This window comes from Podarcis filfolensis, assembly GCF_964270895.1.
Source record: "Podarcis filfolensis genome assembly, chromosome: 7".
Classification (NCBI taxonomy): Eukaryota; Metazoa; Chordata; class Lepidosauria; order Squamata; family Lacertidae; genus Podarcis; species Podarcis filfolensis.
This window is the reverse complement of record NC_139603.1, coordinates 25,387,252-25,409,088: the sequence shown is the minus strand read 5'-3', so window position 1 is coordinate 25,409,088 and position 21,837 is coordinate 25,387,252. Positions and strand designations below refer to the sequence as shown.

At 42.8% G+C, this 21,837-nt stretch overlaps 1 protein-coding gene across 1 annotated transcript in view; it reads right to left on the bottom strand.

The window, feature by feature from the left end:
• SERPINB5 (serpin family B member 5) overlaps nt 1-18,996 on the bottom strand; it is a 37,145-nt gene extending 18,149 nt beyond the window's left edge. Inside the window, exons 1-7 of the mRNA XM_083624215.1 lie at nt 18,838-18,996; nt 10,159-10,336; nt 8,789-8,926; nt 7,782-7,899; nt 4,497-4,639; nt 2,904-3,071; nt 1,096-1,483 (exon numbers count right to left, since the gene is read on the bottom strand). Coding sequence (XP_083480341.1) covers nt 1,096-1,483; nt 2,904-3,071; nt 4,497-4,639; nt 7,782-7,899; nt 8,789-8,926; nt 10,159-10,326 — 1,123 coding nt within the window. The 5' untranslated portion in view covers nt 10,327-10,336; nt 18,838-18,996. The remainder of the gene's footprint in view (nt 1-1,095; nt 1,484-2,903; nt 3,072-4,496; nt 4,640-7,781; nt 7,900-8,788; nt 8,927-10,158; nt 10,337-18,837) is intronic.
• Between the last annotated feature and the right edge of the window lie 2,841 nt (nt 18,997-21,837).

The following is a 21,837-nucleotide window of genomic DNA, read 5'->3' as shown; positions in this document are numbered from 1 at the left end:
TTAAAACAGCAGTTATATGAGATCTAATTGGATCCCTAGCCAGTACCTTGGTGTAAACCTCATGGAACACAGTGGGAATAACATACATTTGATTGCTCCATTAAAAACAAGATTTTGGACCTCAGTTTTCATTTCCTATATAACAAACGGTGTTGCTGATTAAATTCCCTTCTCTCCTGGTATCTGAGGCCAGAATTTATGAGGTAAAGGCAGGGCCAGCCAAATAAATTTTGCTCCCTGAGGCAAAATACAAGATGCCACTCCGCCCCATGCCATGTACAAAAGCTGACCAAGCTGGCAGCTGAATTGTATTTCAACACCCTCCACTGTTCCTGAGGGCAAAAAGTAAGAATAGGGTGCAGCATAGACTGAATGGCACACACAACTCTGCCTACCCATCACTGCTGAGACACCTCCCTCCCTCTGTCTAATGGTAGGGCTGGGCCCTAGGTGAAGGTCGACACTTATTCCTACATAAACCATTTATCTTTGGCAATAAGAGAAGACACTCAGTTTCTGCAATGCTTTATTTGGAATGATTTAAGGTAATCTTGATGACCAAACACAGGTAGCAGGAAGGGAGTTAACAAAAGATGAAAACTTACATTTTTACTGTATTCAACTTGAATTTGGTTCAATCCCACAATAATAACTGGATTTCAATTTTAGAACAATTCTTTCCCCACAGGCAGAAAACAGCATCAAATCAAAGGCCATATAAACTTAAGATGTCAATGATTCCAGTAACATACTGGTATTTTACTTCCACAGGTTGTTGTTTTTTTTACATCTGAGGAGATGCTACAAGTATTTCCCAAGGCCCAAAATTCCAGAAAAGTAATTAATTACTGCAGATGAGCCACATTATTTTGGAGACATAACACAAAGTTACATGCTATGTTAATTGCTGCCTCTGGAAAGTGCATATTGTCAATTCTGCTTTGAGTAATAACTTCATGTAGAATACTCAAAATATGAAACCACTTAGATTACCTTTTCAATACTTCATACTCAGCTTTCAAAGGTTTGCAAAAAAATTGTTGTGATGGAAATATATAAATCAGGCTTCTGGTTAATTGCTTTTTTCCATTTAAGGAGAACAGAATCTGCCAGCAAAAACAATATTGCGAGTTTTGGTGTGCCGGAAGAAGAAGAAAAATGGATGATCGGCCTTAAATTCATCTTTGTGTTGCAGGATCCGGTACCCTGGTACATCTAGGGACTCTGCCCCTTCTTCAATGACTTCCAGAGAGACTTTGTGGATGACCTGAGACAAAACTACCCCTTTGGTCTCTGACATTTCAGAGAAATCTGACGCACTCTCATCAAACATGTTGGTCATGCCAAGACTTTCTAAAATTGGCTTGAAATCGTATTCCCCATCCACTTTGAATTTGGGAAGAAACACGTTGACTTTCGTGTTTGCCATCACACTTGGATTTGTCCATTGTATTAGCTTCTCGGGGGTGAGTTCCTTCTCAAGCTAAAGACATAAGACAAGACAGCAAATGAATTAGAGTATCAGTGGTCACAGTGCTCTGTTAGCCAGCCAGCCCATTAGTTGCCACGATAAACTGCAACAGAGCTGTCTCATGTCTTACAGATACATAGCTGAAACCACGTGCAACGATGCTACAGCAGTTTCTTATGCAAGAGTACAAACATAAATCTGTCTTGCAATGCTGTCCACCCAGCACAACCCCCAAGCAATTAGGATATGGTTAGAATCATAGAATCATAAGAGTTGGAAGGGACCCAAAGGAATCTCATGCAGGAATCTCAGCTAAAGCATCCATGACAGATGGCCATCAAAGTCTATGGCAGACTTGTACAACTTGTGGCTTCCAAGGTTGGATGCAGCCCATCAGCCATTTATGGGAGGTTCAGGAAACCTGGTACGGCTGGCTGGTTGGGGCTGCAAAAAGAGCGGGGTTGTCAAACACCTGGAAAGGCACAATATTCAGAAGGGGTTCATTTGGCTTGGTAAGCCACAACTTAAGCAGGTCTGAGCAATGCTGGCCACACACCTTTCTGTCCCTGTGAACAATCTCTGTTACGCTTTGAGATGGCAATTGTCACCTGTTGCATTGGTGCAACATTTTAGCATCACTAAAGGAATAACACTAATTACCAGAGATGCGCATGGCCCCACTTCCCGTGTACTGGGCCAACCCAGGGACCATCCACCACAGGAGCCAACTCCCTAGAGAGCCAGTGTGGTGTAGTGGTTAAGAGCTGTAGACTCATAATCTGGGGAACCGGGTTCGCGTCTCCGCTCCTCCACATGCAGCTGCTGGGTGACCTTGGGCTAGTTAGACTTCTTTGAAGTCTCTCAGCCCCACTCACCTCACAGTGTTTGTTGTGGGGGAGGAAGGAAAAGGAGAATGTTAGCCACTTTGAGACTCCTTCGGGTAGTGATAAAGCGGGATATCAAATCCAAACTCTTCTTCTTCTTCACCCCCCCAATAAAATATTTGAGGGGGCTGCCCCCCAAAGTTGATGGGCAATGCCATTCAAATGGTATGCGTGCACTGCATCATGTGATCGATTATGCAGGGCAGGGCTTATCTGCCCTCCCCAAAATATTTTATTCAAGTTGTCAATTTGGGGGCATGGCTAATGTTTAATTGGAGCTTTTAAAACCCTGATGAAGCATATGGTCAGGAATGAGTGACTTCCCTGCAGGCAACACACTGGTATAGCAGACCCCTGTAGCTTTCCTGCCCAATACCCCGACCCCTGACAGTTCTGGATGACTCTGGGCATCCTGACCCAGGGCAATTTGGAGACATATGTATTTGCTCCCTTCTCAATGGACCATTATGATGCATTTAAGAATGAGTGTGACCAACGTGTAGGTCTTACTTGAGCTATCAAAGAGGGCTTTCAAATGGGTTTCCTACCTGTTCGAGTCCAGTGGTATCATCCTCAATGTCTTTGGGCAGCAAGATAAGCATGCTCATGTGCTTGTTATGACAGGGCAGCTCCAGAATCTTGACTTTTAAATCGTTTACGTAACCGAGGCAAAACGTAGCTTCCAGGTTCATCATCTGCACCGGCTTGGTTTCCGTCTGTTAAGAATGAACAAAAAATTAAGACGAATTTGCTTGGACGCTCATTGTGGATGATCCCACAATGGGGATCCCCGTTGAGCATGTTCACATTCGCCTTCCTGCATTAGAAATGTGCCTGGAGAATGAGTTCTCAGACAGTTTCCAGGCAAGGTTTACCACTAGATAAAATGTATTACTGCTCAACTATGTGAATGCATATGAGACAACCCTTTAATGGTGCAATCCTATGGTTGCCTAGGGGGCAGTCATAAGGTGGTGGGAATTATGAAGGCTGTCGAACTCTCTCACCCAGTAATAATAGTTGTTGTTATTTATTTATTTATTTATTTATTTATTTATTTATTTATTATTTATTTGTACCCTGCCCATCTGGCTGGGTTTCCCCAGCCACTCTGGGCGGCTTCCAACAAAGATGAAAAATACATTAAAATGTCACACATTAAAAACTTCAGGTGTCTTCTAAATGTTAGGTAGTTGTTTATCTCTTTGACATCTGATGGGAGGGCGTTCCACAGGGTGGGCACCACTACCGAGTAGGCCCTCTGCCTGGTTCCCTGTAGCTTTGCTTCTCGCAGTGAGGGAACCGCCAGAATGCCCCTGGTGCTGGACCTCAGTGTCCAGGCTGAACGATGGGGGTGGAGACGCTCCTTCAGGTATACTGGGCCAAGGCCATTTAGGGCTTTAAAGGCCAGCACCAACACTTTGAATTGTGCTTGGAAATGTAATGGGAGCCAATGTAGGTCTTTCAAATCATAGAGTTGGAAGGGACAATGTAGCCACTCCACTAGTACCATCTCTAATGGGGGGCCATCTGCCCTATGTTTTAAAACCTCTAATGAAGAAGAGTCCACCCCCTTCTGAGACAGCCTGTTCCACTGCTGAATGGCTCATTTTGCCAGCCTGCTCTTCCCAATGCCTGGTCAGTTATTGTCATGCAAACAAGTATGTTAATTCCTATGTTTCCAGGAATCCAGGATCAGAATGGAAGGGAGGAGAGGTGGTGGAGACTCATTAACCAACTGGATGATGGAAAAGTGGTTACTTAGTCATGGTATCTATGTAAATAAATTACGGCTCAATTGGCATGACCCCAAAACATCTCTCTGCTACACCATCAACTGCAACATGCTAAGTAGTCATCTTATGGTCAATCAGCTTTAACTGCATTATAAATATCTCTATGTCTTCTAATCATGTTGCCCGTATGCTTAATACTGGTCTGTCTGTGAAACAGTGCCTAAGGGAACATTTTGCCATAGAGCACTGCTTGAATTAGGTGGTGTGGATAGAATCAAAGACTGCTTTAAAAGCTCAGAAGGAAGTCAGGGACTTTCGTGTAATATTTAATTTCTGTTTTGAATACGGGTTCTATCTGATAAATGATATATCATTATTTTAAGGGGGGAATGCTTTCTTCCATACCTTGTTTATCCTAAAAGGACATTCCTTAGTTTGCGCCTCAGGAAATCTCTTCATCCAGTTGGTTACAAAATAGGCAGCATTTATCAAGAGGATCTTTGTCTGGTCATTGACAGTCCCCTCAATCAAAATGTTCTCCATTTTACCTGCAGATGCATTAGAAATAATACTTCATTAGAACAGTATTCACACACACCCCAAATGTCACAGGTACAGGGTCACAGGTACATTCTGCCAAAGTTAACACTTTAGGATAATTGCAGTTCAACAATTTCCAGAATAATTGATGAGGAACAACCAACATGGTGACTTCCAGATGTTGCTGGACTTCAGCTCCCATCATCCTTGACCATTGGCCATTCTAGCTGGGGCTGATGGGAGTTGTAGTCCAACAACATCTGGAGGACACTATCTTGACTTTCCCTGAACTAGATTCTTAAAGTGTCAACTTCATGTCATAAAACAGGCAAATTGACTGCTTGCAGAAAATGTTGCCTATGGAAGGTAGATCCACAATCAGATCTTCCATCTCTTTTTTTTAAAAAAGTGTGTGTGTGTGTGTGTGAGAGAGAGAGAGAGAGAGAGAGAGAGAGAGAGAGAGAGAGGGCGCAAACTTGATCAGGATTGCAGAGCTAGGGGAAGGAGAATAAGCCTGTTTCCAGACTGTTAATTGCCTTTTTAGGAAAAAATATGCATGTACTCATACTTTTGCCCTAACAGGACACCTGCTATTGACACTTATAATTAAGAGCCCATTCATGCAATCACTAATTGGATGAATGAAATCACATTTAGTTTAGTCTGCAGTGTTTGCTTGCAAACAAGCACACACATGGCCTCAGGGGTGAGGTACCTCATTTACCTCCACAAAAAGGGTGTTTGAGTGTTATTGCCATGTTCTTGCCACATGGGGGCACTCAATACAAAAATATCATGCAGTGGTTAAGGCTTCAAGTGAACAGCCTTAGGGTTGCCTGTCGACAGCATAATTACTCTCTGCCAGTACAAGGTATGGCGAAAGCACACCTAATATCAAACATCTGTTTTCTTTTGGAGTAAAAAGGAAGGTGTGCTTCCTTTTGTCTGTCCGGAACCTTCCAGTGATCGGCTTCATTGGGTGACCTGAGTTTTAGTATTGTGTAAAAGGGAGAACAACTTCTTTCTATCCACATTCTCCACAAAATGCATATTTTTATTCAGGTGTGTCATGCCTCCCAATACTCACATTTTCTCCAAATTAACAAGCCCCAAGTGTTCATTCGATTTCTTTTTTTAAAAATCCTGAGGTATAGCTAAGTTAGGGTGTCAACTATATTACAAGAGAGATCCAAGTGCATATTGTAAATTTAGTTTTGCGCAATTAGTAGATTAGAGCATTTTGTTGCCAGAGTGCAACAAATTCACTTTTTAAAATAATCAGAATTTTTTTTATGGTTTGGAAGGTGAAAATGCATTGAAAAGTGCAGGATAAAGAAGTGATAGAAGGGAAGACAAGCTGAATGCAGAATTTAGGCTCATTGTCATATAACTGTCCTGCAAACAAATCAGAATAAAGAACAGATATCTAACCTCCATGTAAGCTTTGTGCAAGCAAATCAGGACAAATGCTTAATGAATAGTCATCTGGATGAGCCCTGTGTCTGTTGCAGCAACAACAACAGAGCCTTAAGGCACCTTAAGGATTTAACAAATATATTACGGCTTAAGAAACAATCATGAAGTAGAGATCACTTCATCAGCTGCATGAGGTGTTATAGATCAGTTGGGAGTTAAATGAACTGATGGCCACATGTACTAACAGCTCACACCACTGAAACTACTGGGGTATTTTACTTCAACTCTAATGGAGTCAGGATTGGATTTGCTGGCTTTTTTTAAAAAAAAGTTAAAACATTTCAATGCAATATAGTATCCTTGGCCTCTGCATTCACAGAATTTCCTTACATGCATCTGGGATGTACCCAATGGCCTTCCATCAACCAGACCTATTACTGTATTAGGTAAAGGTAAAGGGACCCCTGACCATTAGGTCCAGTCGTGGCCAACTCTGGGGTTGCAGCGCTCATCTCATTTTATTGGCCGAGGGAGCTGGTGTACAATTTCCGGGTCATGTGGCCAGCATGACTAAGCCGCTTTTGGCGAACCAGAGCAGTGCACAGAAACGCCGTTTACCTTCCCCCTGGAGCGGTACCTATTTATCTACTTGCACTTTGACGTGCTTTCGAACTGCTAGGTTGGCAGGAGCAGGGACCGAGCAACGGGAGCTCACCCCGTCACGGGGATTCGAACCACCAACCTTCTGATTGTCAAGTCCTAGGCTCTGTGACTTAACCCACAGCGCCACCCGCGTCCCTGATTACTGTATTAGGGGACTTTAAACTGCAATTTTATCACAGCGACCCAGGAGGATAGCTTTTCCTCTTTGCAGTCCTGCCAGATTTTGGGTGCTTTTGCTGCTTAAAATGATCAAAGAGGGCAAAAGGACAAACCTGGCCCTCATATATTATGGAGAGGAAAGGAAGGATCAAGCTAGCAACAGGCAGAGGGGTCAGAACAGGAAGAAGATCCTCGTGAGAGGGCCAGGTGTGAGGTGCAATTGTGTGAGGAGCTCCAATCTGCCACAAGGGCTTCTGAATGCTGTGGAGAAAAGGAGTTCAGGGTGGAAGTGCATTGATGGGGGAATGAAAGAGCCATTGCTGGGGCTTATAAAATATGGAGCAAAGCAGGCTGGGAAAGAAGTCAGACCCTCCAAGTGTCCCTATTTCCAAAGTAGAGTTCTGGATTTACAGAAGCCACCCCAAATTCTGATATGACCCCGGAATGTCCCACTTTTCCTTAGAACATCCCTATTTTCATCGGAGAAATGTTGGAGGGTATGGTATGTGACCCCCCCAAGCCGAGCAGATAAGTAACTTTACAACCTTTAGAAGATATCTGAAGGCAGTCCTATATAGTTAAGTGTTTTAATGTTTAATGTTTTATTATGTTTTTATATGTGTTGGAAGCCACCCAGAGTGGCTGGGGCAACCTTGTCAGACGGGTGGGGCTTAAATAAAAAAATTATTATTATCATTATGGGACAGGACGTCCCTATTTTTGTTGGAGAAAGGTTGGAGGGTATGAGAAGTTTCTCTGAAGGTCCCTGGCAAAGTGGAAAGTGCCATTTTAATATTTGACATATGGTGAGCTCCACTCTGAGGGGCACTCCTGATTCAAGGAGTTTGTTCATTGGAGTTCACTTCTGTGTTTAAGGATTTTGAACAGAGCACTCTGTTAAGATACGCTTACCATCAGTGAGATCAGAAACAGATTTGTTGATTTGCAGTCTGGTGTCTTCTGTTTTCTCTTTGAAGTCCACTAGTTCCAATTCCGATGGGAAGGGTCTTTTCACAGAACTTACAAACTCCTGAAAGGCACGAGGAGCCAAGTTAAGTTCTAATGCATAATGCTGAACCAAACTTCCTAACAGATGTGCCCAGTGGCACTGACACCATTTCAAGAAAGTGGGTTTTGTATAACCATTTTTCTTCTGCTGGAAGTGAAGCTTTTTTCAATCACTGATGAGAGTGGGGGCTTGCTCCATGTGGCAAGCTGTAATGCCTGTGCTGAGGGAAAGACCATAATAGCACAAAGTTGAATTCCACCCATTATGCATTTTAATCCAGTGTACAATATAAGCACGCAGAACTTAAGGCGAAACCCCTTAACAAAAAATATGTGTGATTTAAACATCAATTGTAATGGTACTATAGCTGTTGTTTATGGGATTATGATTTTGAAGGGAATGTAATTGAAATTATTAAGATTTTGGAACACAGAAAATAAAATAAAATAAAAAACCAAAGAGTAAGCCATGAAATCTAACACGTGAGGAAGCCACTTTAACTAAATTGTATAATTTGGTATATAAATAATTGGTTTTAATAATTGTATTAATTGGATAAAATTGGCATTGTTATAATGAGGCTGTTATTGGAATGATATTGAAAAATCAATAAAAATATTTATTTTTTAAAAAAGAAAATCTGTAAACAAAATACAATGCAACTCATGCAATAAAACTATAAAAAGAGAAATTTATTGTAATTTCAAAGGAGGTTTTACAAAGAAAAAAGTACAGAACATGTTTGAATAAAGTGCAGGTATATTATTATTATTATTATTATTATTATTATTATTATTATTATTCTAATATCAATGCCGCCATGTAGAAACACTATTTACAGTGAGATTTAAACCACCATAGTCAACCAGTTGACCCAGACAGAAACAGCTAGAATTTCTTAGCAGCTTACCATAGTGGGGTTAAGGGATTTTTCTACAAAGAGTCGCTTGACCATTTTCAGAGGATAAAAAGAACTAAGTTTGGCAGCATCCGTTGTTATTGTTTGGAATCCGAAAGGAACATCTTTGACATCTTCTAAATGTAGGCCCTGTTAAGAAATTAGTTTAGATTTTAACATTGCTTCCATTATGCATCTCTGAAAGTAGTGATCTGTCAACACAATTGTGCCAAATATCCTGTAACACATAATGCAGTGTGCGTAGAAACTTCTTACACGCAGGTGGGGGCAAGAGGTGGGTTGGTGGAGGGAAGGGGAGACTGTGTTGCCGTGACAATTCCTGGATCATTGCCATAGCAACAGACTGGCTCTCAGTTGTCCGTGGCAGAGGAAGGTGTGGAGAAGTGTAGAGGTGGGAGAGGAGCCAGCAATCGGGGAGGCCCCCCAAAAAAATATTTTGTTCAAGTTGGCACCTATGTTCCCAGCACTCGCCCTATCATTAGGCAGAGTGAGGCAGCTGCCTTGGGTAAGAGATACTGAGGAACTTGTGTGTGTATCACACAGCCTGCCCTGCGCTCTCTAAGCTAGCCCACATTCAGGTATGTGGGACGATGCTGTCCCATTGGCAGCACTGTCCATCTCACTGACTTCTGCAGGTGGAATGAGGGAGGCATCATGTTGCCCTTTGCCTCGGGCGGCAAAACATCTTAGGCTGGTGCTGCACTTTCCTGATGAAAATCACACCGCCCCCAGCTGCTATTTGCCAGTTAGGAGGAAACTTACAAGTACCAGCTGTATTTTGCAAACAACTGCAGGGGAATTGAGAATAGTGATGAACTCTTTTGCAGCGAGGCTCCCTCCCCAACACTCATTTAGAGCAAAGTTAATGCTTTGCTCCTGGCTACAGGGCATTATGATCTCATTGTATATGATTCCTGATTGGTTGGGTTTGCTCTGCCTGGGACAGCAGGAAGAAATGGCACCGCCACAACAGCAACAGAGGAGGAGGAAAACAAATACTATAAACAGCAGCAACAACATAGGTAATATTTAAGATAACTTTTTAGGTTCTCCAAACTCCCTCCTTAACCCCAAATACGTTTACAAGCAAATATCTAGTGCAACCTTAGGCCATTTGTGTGTGTGTGTGTGTGTGTGTGTGTGTGTGTGTAGTCTCATGTTATTAAGGGGGAAATGTACATTTTTAAATAAAAACATTTTACACACAGAGAGAGAATTCTGGAATTCTAGTTTAGTCCTCACAGAGCTACCCTTTGAAAAACTACAGTTCCCATGATTCTTGGGGGAGGGAATGTCCTTTGAATGTTCTTTAAATGTATGTGCTGCGTTATCCTACATCCAAGTAGGAAGCGAAAACCTACCTGTTTCATTTGGGTTGCTGTGTCTCCCTTGGCAGCTTTGTATGCAAGAGCCAGTGAGGTTGAAGTGCAAAGGGGAGCGAAAATAATATTAGCAGTTTTGTCCTTTTCAGCCAGTTTCTTCAAAACGTCAACCGCAAATGCAGTGTTTGCAACTTGTAGGGCATCCATTGCTGTGGTTCTGAAACAGAAAAGACACATTGACCATACCAACCAATCCTGCCTATAAAGAACTACTGCTTTGCCTTCCTAGTTAAGGGTGCTTAACTTCATTGATTTCAACAGGCCCAAACACACTTCATTCAGCATTGGATTGTGGCCTTAGCGTCTATTTTCTTTTTTGTAATGCTTTTTTATTAAATTTTCAACAAACAACAAATAAAACAATCTTTTACAATCAACATTTTGTGTCATCTTATTTACATTGCGTATCTTCACGCCACGACTTCCTTCCTTCCCTGCATCGGTTTTCTTAAAACATATCTTCTCTTGTAGATTCTTATTGACCTTCTATACACATCGCAGGATTTATGTTAACCGTGCCGTAGTTTTTAAACTTCTACAGTTATTTCTTATATATACCACAAATTTACCCCACTCTTCTTCGAACTTTGTACCTTTTTGGTCTCGAATTCTATATGTCATTTTAGCTAATTCTGTGTACTCAAAAAATTTGGCCTGCCATTCTATTATCGTTGGGGTCTACTGTAATTTCCATTTTTGGGCCACAAGTATTCTGGCTGCTGCAGTAGCATATTGAAATAATTTATGGTCTTCCTTTTTTACTTCCTTCCCTATTATCCCTAATAAAAAGATTTCCGGTTTTTTCGGAAATGTGTACTTGAAAAGTTTTTTCAATTCATTATATATTAGGTCCCAAAACCTTTTCATCTTTTCGCAATCCCACCACATGTGGTAGAGATCCCCATCTTTTAATTTACATTTCCAACAGGCTTTATTGTTCAATTTATACATTTTGTCCAATTTGACCGGGGTAATATACCACCGGTACATCATTTCCCCCAAATTCTCTCTCAAGGTTGAGCATGCTGTAAATTTCATCCCTTCGTTCCATAGTTTAGTCCATTTATCGTATTCAATATTATAGCCAAAATCAACAGCCCACTTTATCATAACTTCTTTAACCATCTCATCCTTGGTATCCTTAGCGTCTATTTTCTTAGGTGGTGCATTACTCATGTGGTGACTCTACCATATCACCATCTAGGACAAGGTGATTTGAAAGCATTCCCTTGTGGAAATTATGACTCACATGGAAACTTACCATGACAGAAAGAGGGCTGGGCTAGGAATGGAGAAGGAATTTTGTACAGTTCCAGGAGTGCCAACTCCTTGGGGCCCAACCCTTTTGCCCTCCCCAGCTCCTCCCAATGCCATGATATCATGTCACACATGACACCACACACACGACGTTTCCCCCAATCTCGCTCACAAGTTGGGGCCTCTGTTCAGTGCTCATTTGAAGCTGGACCAAAATTGGAATTTCCAAAACAAGAACCGAAATGCAGCCATCCTTCAGAATCTGCACGTCTCAGAATTTTGCTGTGTTACTCTGCAGCCAAATAATGTGTACAGAAATGAATATAATGAGGTAAAGTGTCCATCAAAATGCAAATATTAGTGGAAAATCACATACAAAAAGGCACTGTATTATGGAAAATTGCTTGTGTTATTAGGCTAATTGCATATAAACATTTATATTAGGAAAAAAATACACTCAGATGCAGATGACTCTTCATAATAACATGGGTGGTTGTGGTTGTTTTTACACACTGATGTAGAAATGTGGAGGACTCAACAGAAGATTGGAAAAATGAGAAGCTGAGAGAAACCAAAGTTGACAGATTCACCCATCTCTATGTCGGTCTGAAAGCATTTGCTCTGATGTGGTAAATTTTGACATAGTGCCTGCTTTATGCAGGGGAATATTCTTAAGTGACTTCTCCTGCGAGCACCACTGAGTTACAGGCCTCACCGGTGGAACAACTTGTACTTCTGAATCAGCCATACAGTCTTCCAACCAGACAAAGAAGTGCGTCAGGAGCCAACAGAGAGTGATCAACAGCAGGAGGAAAAGAGCTGGAGAAAACTACATTCAGAAAAGCCCAGTTTGTTCTAATGGTACACCAAATTTGCCCAGCCTTAACCTTCCCATGGGAAGCAAACAGCCGTGTGAGGAGGGCTAGGACTTGTGCCGTGGGAACAGTGACGCTCTGCAGTAGACCTAGAAGCGCAATTTTAATATTGATTCACAATGAAGCAACATCTGACAATCACTACCCGCTCTTAGGCGCTGGGAAATCTCAGGCGGGGTGGAGTCAAGGAAAAACTGAAACATGAGTTAAGGAAACTGCTGCTGTACAAGTTCATACCACATTCTTTCTTCCCTACGGAGGAGAAATGTTAAGTCAGCATCTAACCAATTGCCCATGGCATAGCGGTATCCTTGAAGTACAGTTAGCTTGCAACCCGCCCACATATGATTGAAATGTCTAGGTGAGACATTACCCTTATTAAACTTTCTGTTTGGAGCTTTCTTAAGAAATCCGGGTTGTTCATGTTTAAGCACCGCTGATAACTCCCAAGACGTCGTGGGTTGTTAACGTGCATTGTTAAAAAGATTGATGAAATAAGGAAATGTGCATATTTATACAAATACCTGGGTGAACAAAACATGGGTAGTAGGATAGGGAGCTCTCTGTCCTCAACTTTTTAAAGTCAGCTTAAGAGTTTTCCACATGCTAGGAAGCAACAAGTCATCCTCCACTTGTGTGTAATATGTGGTCAGTTTGACTGTAATACGTGGCAAGATAAATGTGGCATATATCTGTTGCATCACATCTCAATATGCCATTAGGTCATATTGCAGCAATGGTGGGGAACCTGTGGCATTCCTGATGTTATTGAGCTCCGATTCCCATCATCCCCAATCAGCATGGCCAATGGTAGGGATATTGGGAGTTGTAGTCCATGACAATATGAACCTTAACTGTCAAAGGGTTGCACCCTGAGAAAACCTCTCAACTGTTGTCCATGTGGTTTGATTTCAAACTACATAGGCCAGGCATGTACAAAGTCTGTTTTGGGGGCCGAATTCAGCCCCTGTGGCAGTTTATTTATTGGGGTCAAATCCTTAAAAAAGCTCATCAACTTCAATCCTAAGAAAAGCTCAACAACTTTGGGGTAAAATTGTAAAAAAAGGTCGGCCCTCACACATGTTCACTTCATCAAATCTGGCCCTCTTTGAAAAAAGTTTGGGCACCCGTAACATAGGCAAAGGAAAATCCTTCACTTAACAACATGGTGTCATCAGGTTATTGATAGATGGGCAACTGTGTCCACTGGTCAGAAAGGCCCAAGGCAGTTGGGTGAGGTAAATAACTCACCCAGTAGCCAGATCCAGTTGCTTTGGGCTGAGTGGGTTGATGGCTGAGTGGGGAGTATCTAGTCTGACACTCCGACCACTAAACCACACTGAGGGTGACAGAAGGATTCCAATCCATTTTCTGGGAAATGTTTGGATTTAAAATTATTTGACAATCAGAACAAATGGGGGGCAGGGATTTATAGCTGGAAAATGCTATAACCTTAATGTCACAGCAGCCACAAAGGGACAGAGACAGAATTTCCTTAACACTCCAAAGTAAACACCGTCTACTTAATACCATTTCCTGTAACAGTTGCAGAGACAGAGATAGAGAACCAGTGACTTGCAGCTTTCATATCAAACACAGATGTGAGGCAGGCCTCCGCCATTTGCAAGTCAGACAGCTGAGCACAGCCTACAAGGTACACACTGTGGATTGCCTGGTGCTATGGCAACCTGTCTCTTTTTGCAACCCCGGGAAGGCAGTTACCAAAGCAAGAGGTTTATTAAGTCCTTCATACGGCTGGTGGGCTGGTCTTGCCCTGATGGGTCACAAATTGTACAACACCCTCCACCCAACGCTCCCAGGACTCTTGACTGTAGATTTGCCTCAGCACCTTCCTTTGTTCTTACCAAGGCAATGTTAAAAGCCCTGGACCATATGCAGGAACCCTGTGGCTTTCCCCGCCCCCCCTTCCCATGCCAGCATCAACCAAATTTTTTAAAAGGTTTACACCGGCTTGGAAAGGAGTCACACCACAGCCTTCTCCTGTGCGGTCCAGGGCTTCTCATGTGATCTTGCCAGCACAGGCCATGAAGAAATATGAACACCTTGCATTTAAATGCATTAATTATACTCATATAGTGACACTATTAGGCCCTTACTACTGGACACAAGTCTTAGACCTCAAAAGACTCTGGAGAAGGCAGCAGTCTTTGAAAGCAAGGAGCAAGGTTACCATAACTTCCGTCATAGAGGTTCAGTATGCTGATGACAATGTAGTGTGTGCACACTCGGAGGATGACCTCCAGACCATCCTAAATATCTTTGCAGAAGCTTACAAGCTTACAGAAAGCTTGGTCTATCACTCAACATCCAAAAAACCATAGTGCTGTACGGAAAAATACAAAACAACCCCTCTGCCGCGCCACCAATCCAGCTCAGTGGTGTAACGTTGGAAAGTGTCGATCAGTTCTCCTACCTGGGCAGTTATGTTTCCACAAGGGCTGACTTTGATGCCAAAATCCAGCATCGACTGAGCTCTGTGAAAGCAGGTTTCTCCCAACTGAAGTGCAGAGTGTTTGAGGACTGGCACATTCACAGGGAAACCAAAATGCTTGTTTACAAAGCTATTGTACTATCAACCTTACTGTATGCTTGTGAAACATGGAACACTTACAAATGCCATCTCCAACTTCTCGAAAGATTCCATCAACGCTGTCTTTGGGGGGGGGGGGGATTACATATCACTTGGGAAGGCAGGCAAACTAATGTCAGTGTACTAGAAGAAGCAATGATCACCAGTGTCGAAGAATTGATTCTTCAACATCAACTTTGTTGGACTGGTCATGTTGTTCAGATGCCTGATTATCGTCTTCCAAAGCAACTACTCTATTCTGAACATAAAAATGGAAAGCATAATGCTGGTGGTCAACAAAAGACGTTTAAAGACCCTCTCAAGGCAAATCTTTAAAAAGTAGTATAAACACCGACAACTGGGAAACACTGCAAGTGCTCCAACTGGAGAACAGCCTTTACCACAGATATCATGAACCTTGAAGACACTCGAAATTAGGACGAAAGGGAGAAACATGCTAAGAGTAAGGCACATTTGGCAAACCCTCACCACGATCAACTCTTATCTGGAAACCTATATCCCCACTGTGGAAGGACGTGTTGATCCAGAATTATCCTCCACAGTCACTTACAGACCTACTGTTAAGACTGTGTTCATGGAAGACAATCTTACTCAACTATGAGTGATGCCAAAGAAGAGAAGAAAAAGTTCTCCCCTTGCTTTTGGAGGCCTTTAAATAGTAGTTACTGGGAATTGCAGGTGTGGAGAGTCGTGTTTTACTCATCTCAGGATGCTGTCAGTGGCTCCCGGATGGTTGCCCAGGAAAGTATAAAGACAAGGAAAAGTTTCTTACAGTCCTTTTTTATTTCAAACTTTACAGAGAGAGGCTATAGAACCCAGCCTCTTGGATAATGGCATTGTCTTGAGTGACTCTCCACCCCCCCCCCATCTCTCTCACTTCCTCATTCGTCATCCTCATCACCTCCTCTACGGATGCTGCTAAGTGCCCTCTGCCTCCAAGCTCTTTGCTCTCCTACTTTTAAGGCTCGCCGGGTTCTGGGAGATGGTGGGTCTGGAGTGCTTTCTAATGACAACGTGTCAGCCTGCTGCTCCAGCTTTGCCTGCTCCTCTCCCATAATTTCCCAACTTTCCCCTCATCTGCCTCTGAGCTATGACCTCCCGCAAACCCCTGTTGTAAATCTATACTGTCTTCCTCTTCCTCCTCCCTGGAAGTGTCAGGATGGGGAGGCGGTCTCCACCATTCCTCCTCTGCCCAGTCCCTGACATCTCGGTCCTATTTGTGGGCTTCTCATAGGCATCTGGTGGCCACTGTGATGACAATGGTGCTAAACTAGGTGGTTCTTTGGTCCGATCCAACATGGCTGTCCTTACGTTCTGGCAGTGCTCCTGAACTTATACCCTGCTTTTCATCCATGAACAAAGCTCAGAGCAGCATACATGAGGTTCTCTGGTGGTCTCCCAACCAGAAAAAGGCTAGATCCAGATAAGTTTTAGCAAAGCTGCTACATCAACCCCATGCCTTGGCATCAGAGTCCTAAATGTTCATAGTTCTATCAATTGTAACTGAACTGAACAATTTCTGGAGCTCCTTGAAAACAAGGTGAATAGGATAATTTTGCCTTCAGAAAACCCACAAATTGCTGGTGAAGCACATAGGAACACAGGCACAGTTTTGGCTGCCACTTGTTGGGTGCTGTGACAGGGTGGGGTACAACATGTGCAAGCACTCTTGGTGACTCACTCCATCTCTTAACCCAACTATATCAAGGTGGAAGATCTAGCAGACCTTTTGTGAAGGTTTTCAGACAGACTCTTGGGTTGAGAAATAAGTTCGTGATGTAAAGAGGACCCAAATCCGGGGGTGGGTGGGTGTCTACGTCTGCATCACAATCCGGCGGCTTTTAGATGCTGTTAGATGATGACTCCCATCAAGCTTATGGGAGATGCATTCCAAAGCACCTCACTGGCAAAGGCTGCTCTGCTGCCAGCTTTTAGCTATACAAAGCAACAGCCCAGCTATGCAGTTCCTATGGAAGGTTAGTTTTGAGTTCTTTATGGGGTGGGGATACATTTTTAAAAGTAAAGGAGAAAAAAGTTGAACAGGGAAAACAGTTATTCTTCCCCCTCTCTTGTGACTGACGTTCAAATTCAGAGACACAGAATCATAGACTCTTAGAGTTGAAAGGGACCCCGAGAATGGTCAAGTCCAGTTATCCTGCAATGCAGGAATCTCAGCTAAGACATCCATGACAGATGGCAATTCAACCTCTGCTTAAAAACCTCCAAGGAAGGAGAGTCCACAAACTCCTGAGGAAGACCATTCCACTGTCAAACAGCTCTTACTGTCAGAAAGGTTCTTCCTGTTTATTCGGAATCTCCTTTCTTGTACCGTATTTTTCGCCCTATAGGCCCGAGCTTCCCCCGACCCCAGCCCCCAAATAGGCAGCTCTCTGCAAGCCGTGGGAGCCCAGCGCTGGCTCCCGCTGCTTGCTGAGAGGTCCGCGAAGCCTGGACGCGCTGAGCTCAGCGCGCGCAGGCTTCGGCATGCAGGCAACTCTCCACAAGCAGCGGGAGCGCTCCTGCTGCTTGCGGAGAGGTCCGCGAAGCCTGGAGAGCGAGAGGGGTCAGTGTGCACCGACCCTTCTCGCTCTCCAGGCTTCAGCGAAAGCCTGCATTCGCCCCATAGGACGCACACACATTTCCCCTTCATTTTTGGAGGGGGAAAAGTGCGTCCTATAGGGCGAAAAATACGGTAACTTGAAGCCATTGCTTCGAATCCTACCCTCCAGAGCAGGAGAAAACAAGCTTGTTTCCTCTTCCGTGTGGCAGCCCTTGAGAAATCTGAAGATGGCTATCACATCTCCTCTTTTCCAGGCTAAGATACCCAGCTCCTTCAACCACCACCCCCCCATACACTCACACAACCAAAAATCCATGGTTCCCACTCAGCCTCAGACTCCCACCAGCTACCTCTCCCCGTGATAGCAGCTCTTTGGGAAAGAGCAAAGATAAGAGGGAAGGGAACTCTAGGCATATGGGAGATGCCCTGTTGGTGCACGCCCAGGAATCCTCCTCTCCTCTGCCCTCTACCTCAAGGGGGGGCGAGGACCACAGCTCAGCAACAGAGTGGCTGCTTTGCATTCAAAACATCTCCAGGTAGGGCTGGAAGAAAGCCCTCTCCGAAATCCTGGGGTGTCTTTACCAGTCAGTGTAGACCATACTGACCTAGATGGACCAATTGCCAACTTCCTATGCTCACCCTCTCAAGCTTTATATTACATCTCTTTGGTTGAACAATGTGAGATCATCACATGGGCTATTTATTCGCTGCGTCCTATTTATAGAGTCACATCGGAAGGCAGTAAACCCAGCCAGGCTGAAAGCGAAGGTTGGTTCTAGCATTCTCTTAGCTGGAGCAAGCATTAGTCATTTGATTAACTGCATAAAGAAAGCTGAGTGGGTGATCCACACCCATGTGGAAAATTCTGCCCGGAACAGAGTCTCTTCTAGCAATCTCCGATCATGAAACACACGCCGTGCACAAAATGTGCATTCAAACTACAATACAGTTGTCTGGGTAAGGAAGCCTATCGTTCTTGTGTGACAACAGAAGGCCTGACTTTTTAAAAAATAATTTGTTTAGAAATTTCTCTGTCATCAGGAAACAAATGAACGATACAGTTCTGGGTCTTTATCTTGTCGCAGCAGGAACAGTCACAAATGTTCTTGCAACTAGGCAAGGAAACTGCAGTAACCTAATAAAACTTTTTTATCTGCCCGGGACTGAAAGATCTAAGCTCAGGCTGAAAATGAGACTCACATCTTACACGTGCTCAAGTTTCTCCTATCTAGTTCAACTACTACAATTTTCACCCCACCTTCTTCCTTCTCTTCTTGCTTCAGTTCCAAAGAATTCAAGGCACTTCCTAGATAGAGGCAATTTTAAAAAAAACTGTGTACATATTCAACACTCACCTCTCTGTGCAGAAAGTCCACTCACGGAAATGGCGGAAAGAAAAGAAAAAAGGTTGAAAGAGGCAGAGTAAAAAGAACGGGTGTTGCTTGTGACACTGCGGAGCAGCAAGAATGTTTCGGCTCACCTGAACTCCGACGCCACTCCCTCTTTTGCGATTGTGCTTTCTCTCTCTCTCTCTTAATCATCCCTCTTGGCAATTTATACATGATAGAAAAAAATGGATTCAGGCTGAACTTGCCAACTACAAAGCTTCACAGGGCTATAACATGCTTCAGCAGGAAGCGGCCACCTTATGAAGATTCCTCTCTGAGGTGAATTTCACACAGGAGGTCTGGCACTGAGGGAGACACTCATGTGTGCCATCCCAAACCACACAAGTTAAGAGCTGCTTAGAAGAATTATTCCACATTTTTATCCAAGTCCGTTTTGGGAATAATTCTACAATCATACGAGCGGTCAGTGACATGCATTTTGAGAGTTTGTGGTCTCCGGTTAAAAGATTCCTGAAATGTAATTTGGGTCAACGGGAGTCAATCAGCAGGGCTTTGCTTAAGCCTAAATGATTCTGGGTAGTGTTTTGGGATGGAGGGGGGTTCAATTTTGCTTGCAAAGAAGCACCCTCATTAGCATTTCTTCCAACGAACATGTGAACTGAAACCCAATTATCTTTTGAAGTTTTCAGTTCTCTTAATTTTTCAACGCTGTTCTCCTTCCAATGTGTATACAAACACATGTACTGGTGAAAATATCAAGACATTCATTATACTGGGGGTAAAATTGCTTACAAAATTGTTTACATTAGTCAAAGCTGCATAAGAAAATGTGCATACAGTGGTACCTCAGGTTAAGTACTCAATTTGTTCCGGAGTTCTGTTCTTAACCTGAAACTGTTCTTAACCTGAAGCACCACTTTAGCTAATGGGGCCTCCTGCTACCACTGCACCGCCGGAGCACAATTTCTGTTCTCACCCTGAAGCAAAGTTCTTAACCTGAAGCACTATTTCTGGGTTAGCGGAGTCTGTAACCTGAAGCGTCTGCAACCTGAGGTACCACTGTACTGAGAAACTTTCACATTAAGATGCTGGTGGACATTCATGAGCTTTTTTAAAAAGGAGAAAAGAAGATGGCAGGTTGGTGCAGAAATTTGGGGAACTGAATTTAAGACTGGAGAAATGAGAAACTCAGAGAAACTAGATTTGACAGAGTCATAGCATTTCTGTGTAGCGTTTTAAGGAACATCGACTTAGGGGTAGGAGATTCTCTGAGGCTTGGTTCTCCTTGGTCTGATTCGTTTTAACACCTATAATACTGGTACTTGTGTTGTCTCCTACATCGCCAATAGCAGCTTCAAGAAAGCAGATCATCATCCAGCAAATAGCATGAGCTAAGGAATAAAATGTCCTCCCTCCGTTCTGCGGCCTGAACCCACCTTCATGGCTGCTAATTCTCACTGCCTAAACCAGAAACACAATTATCCTTTGGAATTCGTACATGGTGCAGATTTTGTGGTGTGGTTCTCCAACCCCCAAATGTGTTTTAAAATGTGTATATTAAGGGGGACAGTGTGTATTAAAACACACATATACTGTATTCTTGTGAAAATTATGTACACAAACGCATTATATTATGGAAAAAGAAATGTGTATGTTGGGCAAAACTGCATGCAAAATTGTATGTGTTAGGAGAAATGCAACACTGAAATATTGCAGAACTTTTAAAAAAAGAGGAATAAAGTGATGCAGAAACGGACCTCTGATAGGAAAAATGAGAGACCGAAACTGTCAGGTTTGCCTATATTTTAAAAAAATTAAGGTGGGGCGGGGGGGTGGAAAAAGAGGGTTACAAACAAAACACAGCCACAGAACATGATGTGCCAAATCTTTAAAAAGCAAAGCAAATGATGGTGTTTCTGGGACTGAATATCCAAAGGTGCTAGACACAAAAATGTGTCACATTCCAATGTAACAAATTGTTCAGCTGGAGAGCTGGCACTGCATAAAACCTGTAGCCCTATAATCAGCATGTTCAGCTATAATCTTCAACTAAAGCTCTGCCACGCCCTATACAGAGCTGAAGTGGTTTGTTCAAACATGTTGTGAAATCATTCTCTTCTTCCAAAACTTGCTTTAGCAAAATCCCCAGAGTGTTCTGGATATTATACGGTATTCATTCAATGGGGCTGTCCTAAAATAGCACAGCATTTATTTACACCATACTTATACAGTTGCACCTCGGGTTACAGACACTTCAGGTTACAGATGCTTCAGGTTACACACTCCGCTAACCCAGAAATAGTACCTTGGATTAAGAACTTTGCTTCAGGATGAGAACAGAAATTGCGTGGTGGTGGCACGGCAGCAGTGGTACGCCCCATTAGCTAAAGTGGTACCTCAGGTTAAGAACAGTTTCAGGTTAAGAACAGACCTCCAAAACGAATTAAGTTCTTAACCCGAGGTACCGCTGTAAAGCTGTGTGTTCACTCCAACGTACATGCTATTTCCTTTTTTTTTTTAGATATTTATTGAAGTTTTACAAACAAAAGAAAATTACAGAATAAAAAGAAAACAAGAGAAAGAAAAAGAGAAAAATACAAAAAATACAAAAATACATAGAAAAAAAGATACAAAATACAGAAAAAATATATAGAAAAAATTAAAAACAAATCAATTTTTTCATGTCTTAAATTTCGTTTGCTTATTTCCCTGACCTCCTCACACCTCCCTTTTTTTGTATTCCCATTCAGATGGTTGGTTCAGCAAATCCTTACCCTCTTTCATTTATCTTAACTCTATATCTCAACATATTATAACTATATATTTTCATCCGTTATCAATCCATTTTTACATATTCTTATTGACCTTGCTACTAAGGCCGCTTAATTTCAATCCAACATCATTTTAACATTCATTAATTTTACAATGTTTCTGCAAACAGTCTTTAAATTTCTTCCAATCTTCTTCCACCGACTCTTCTCCCTGGTCTCGGATTCTGCCAGTCAT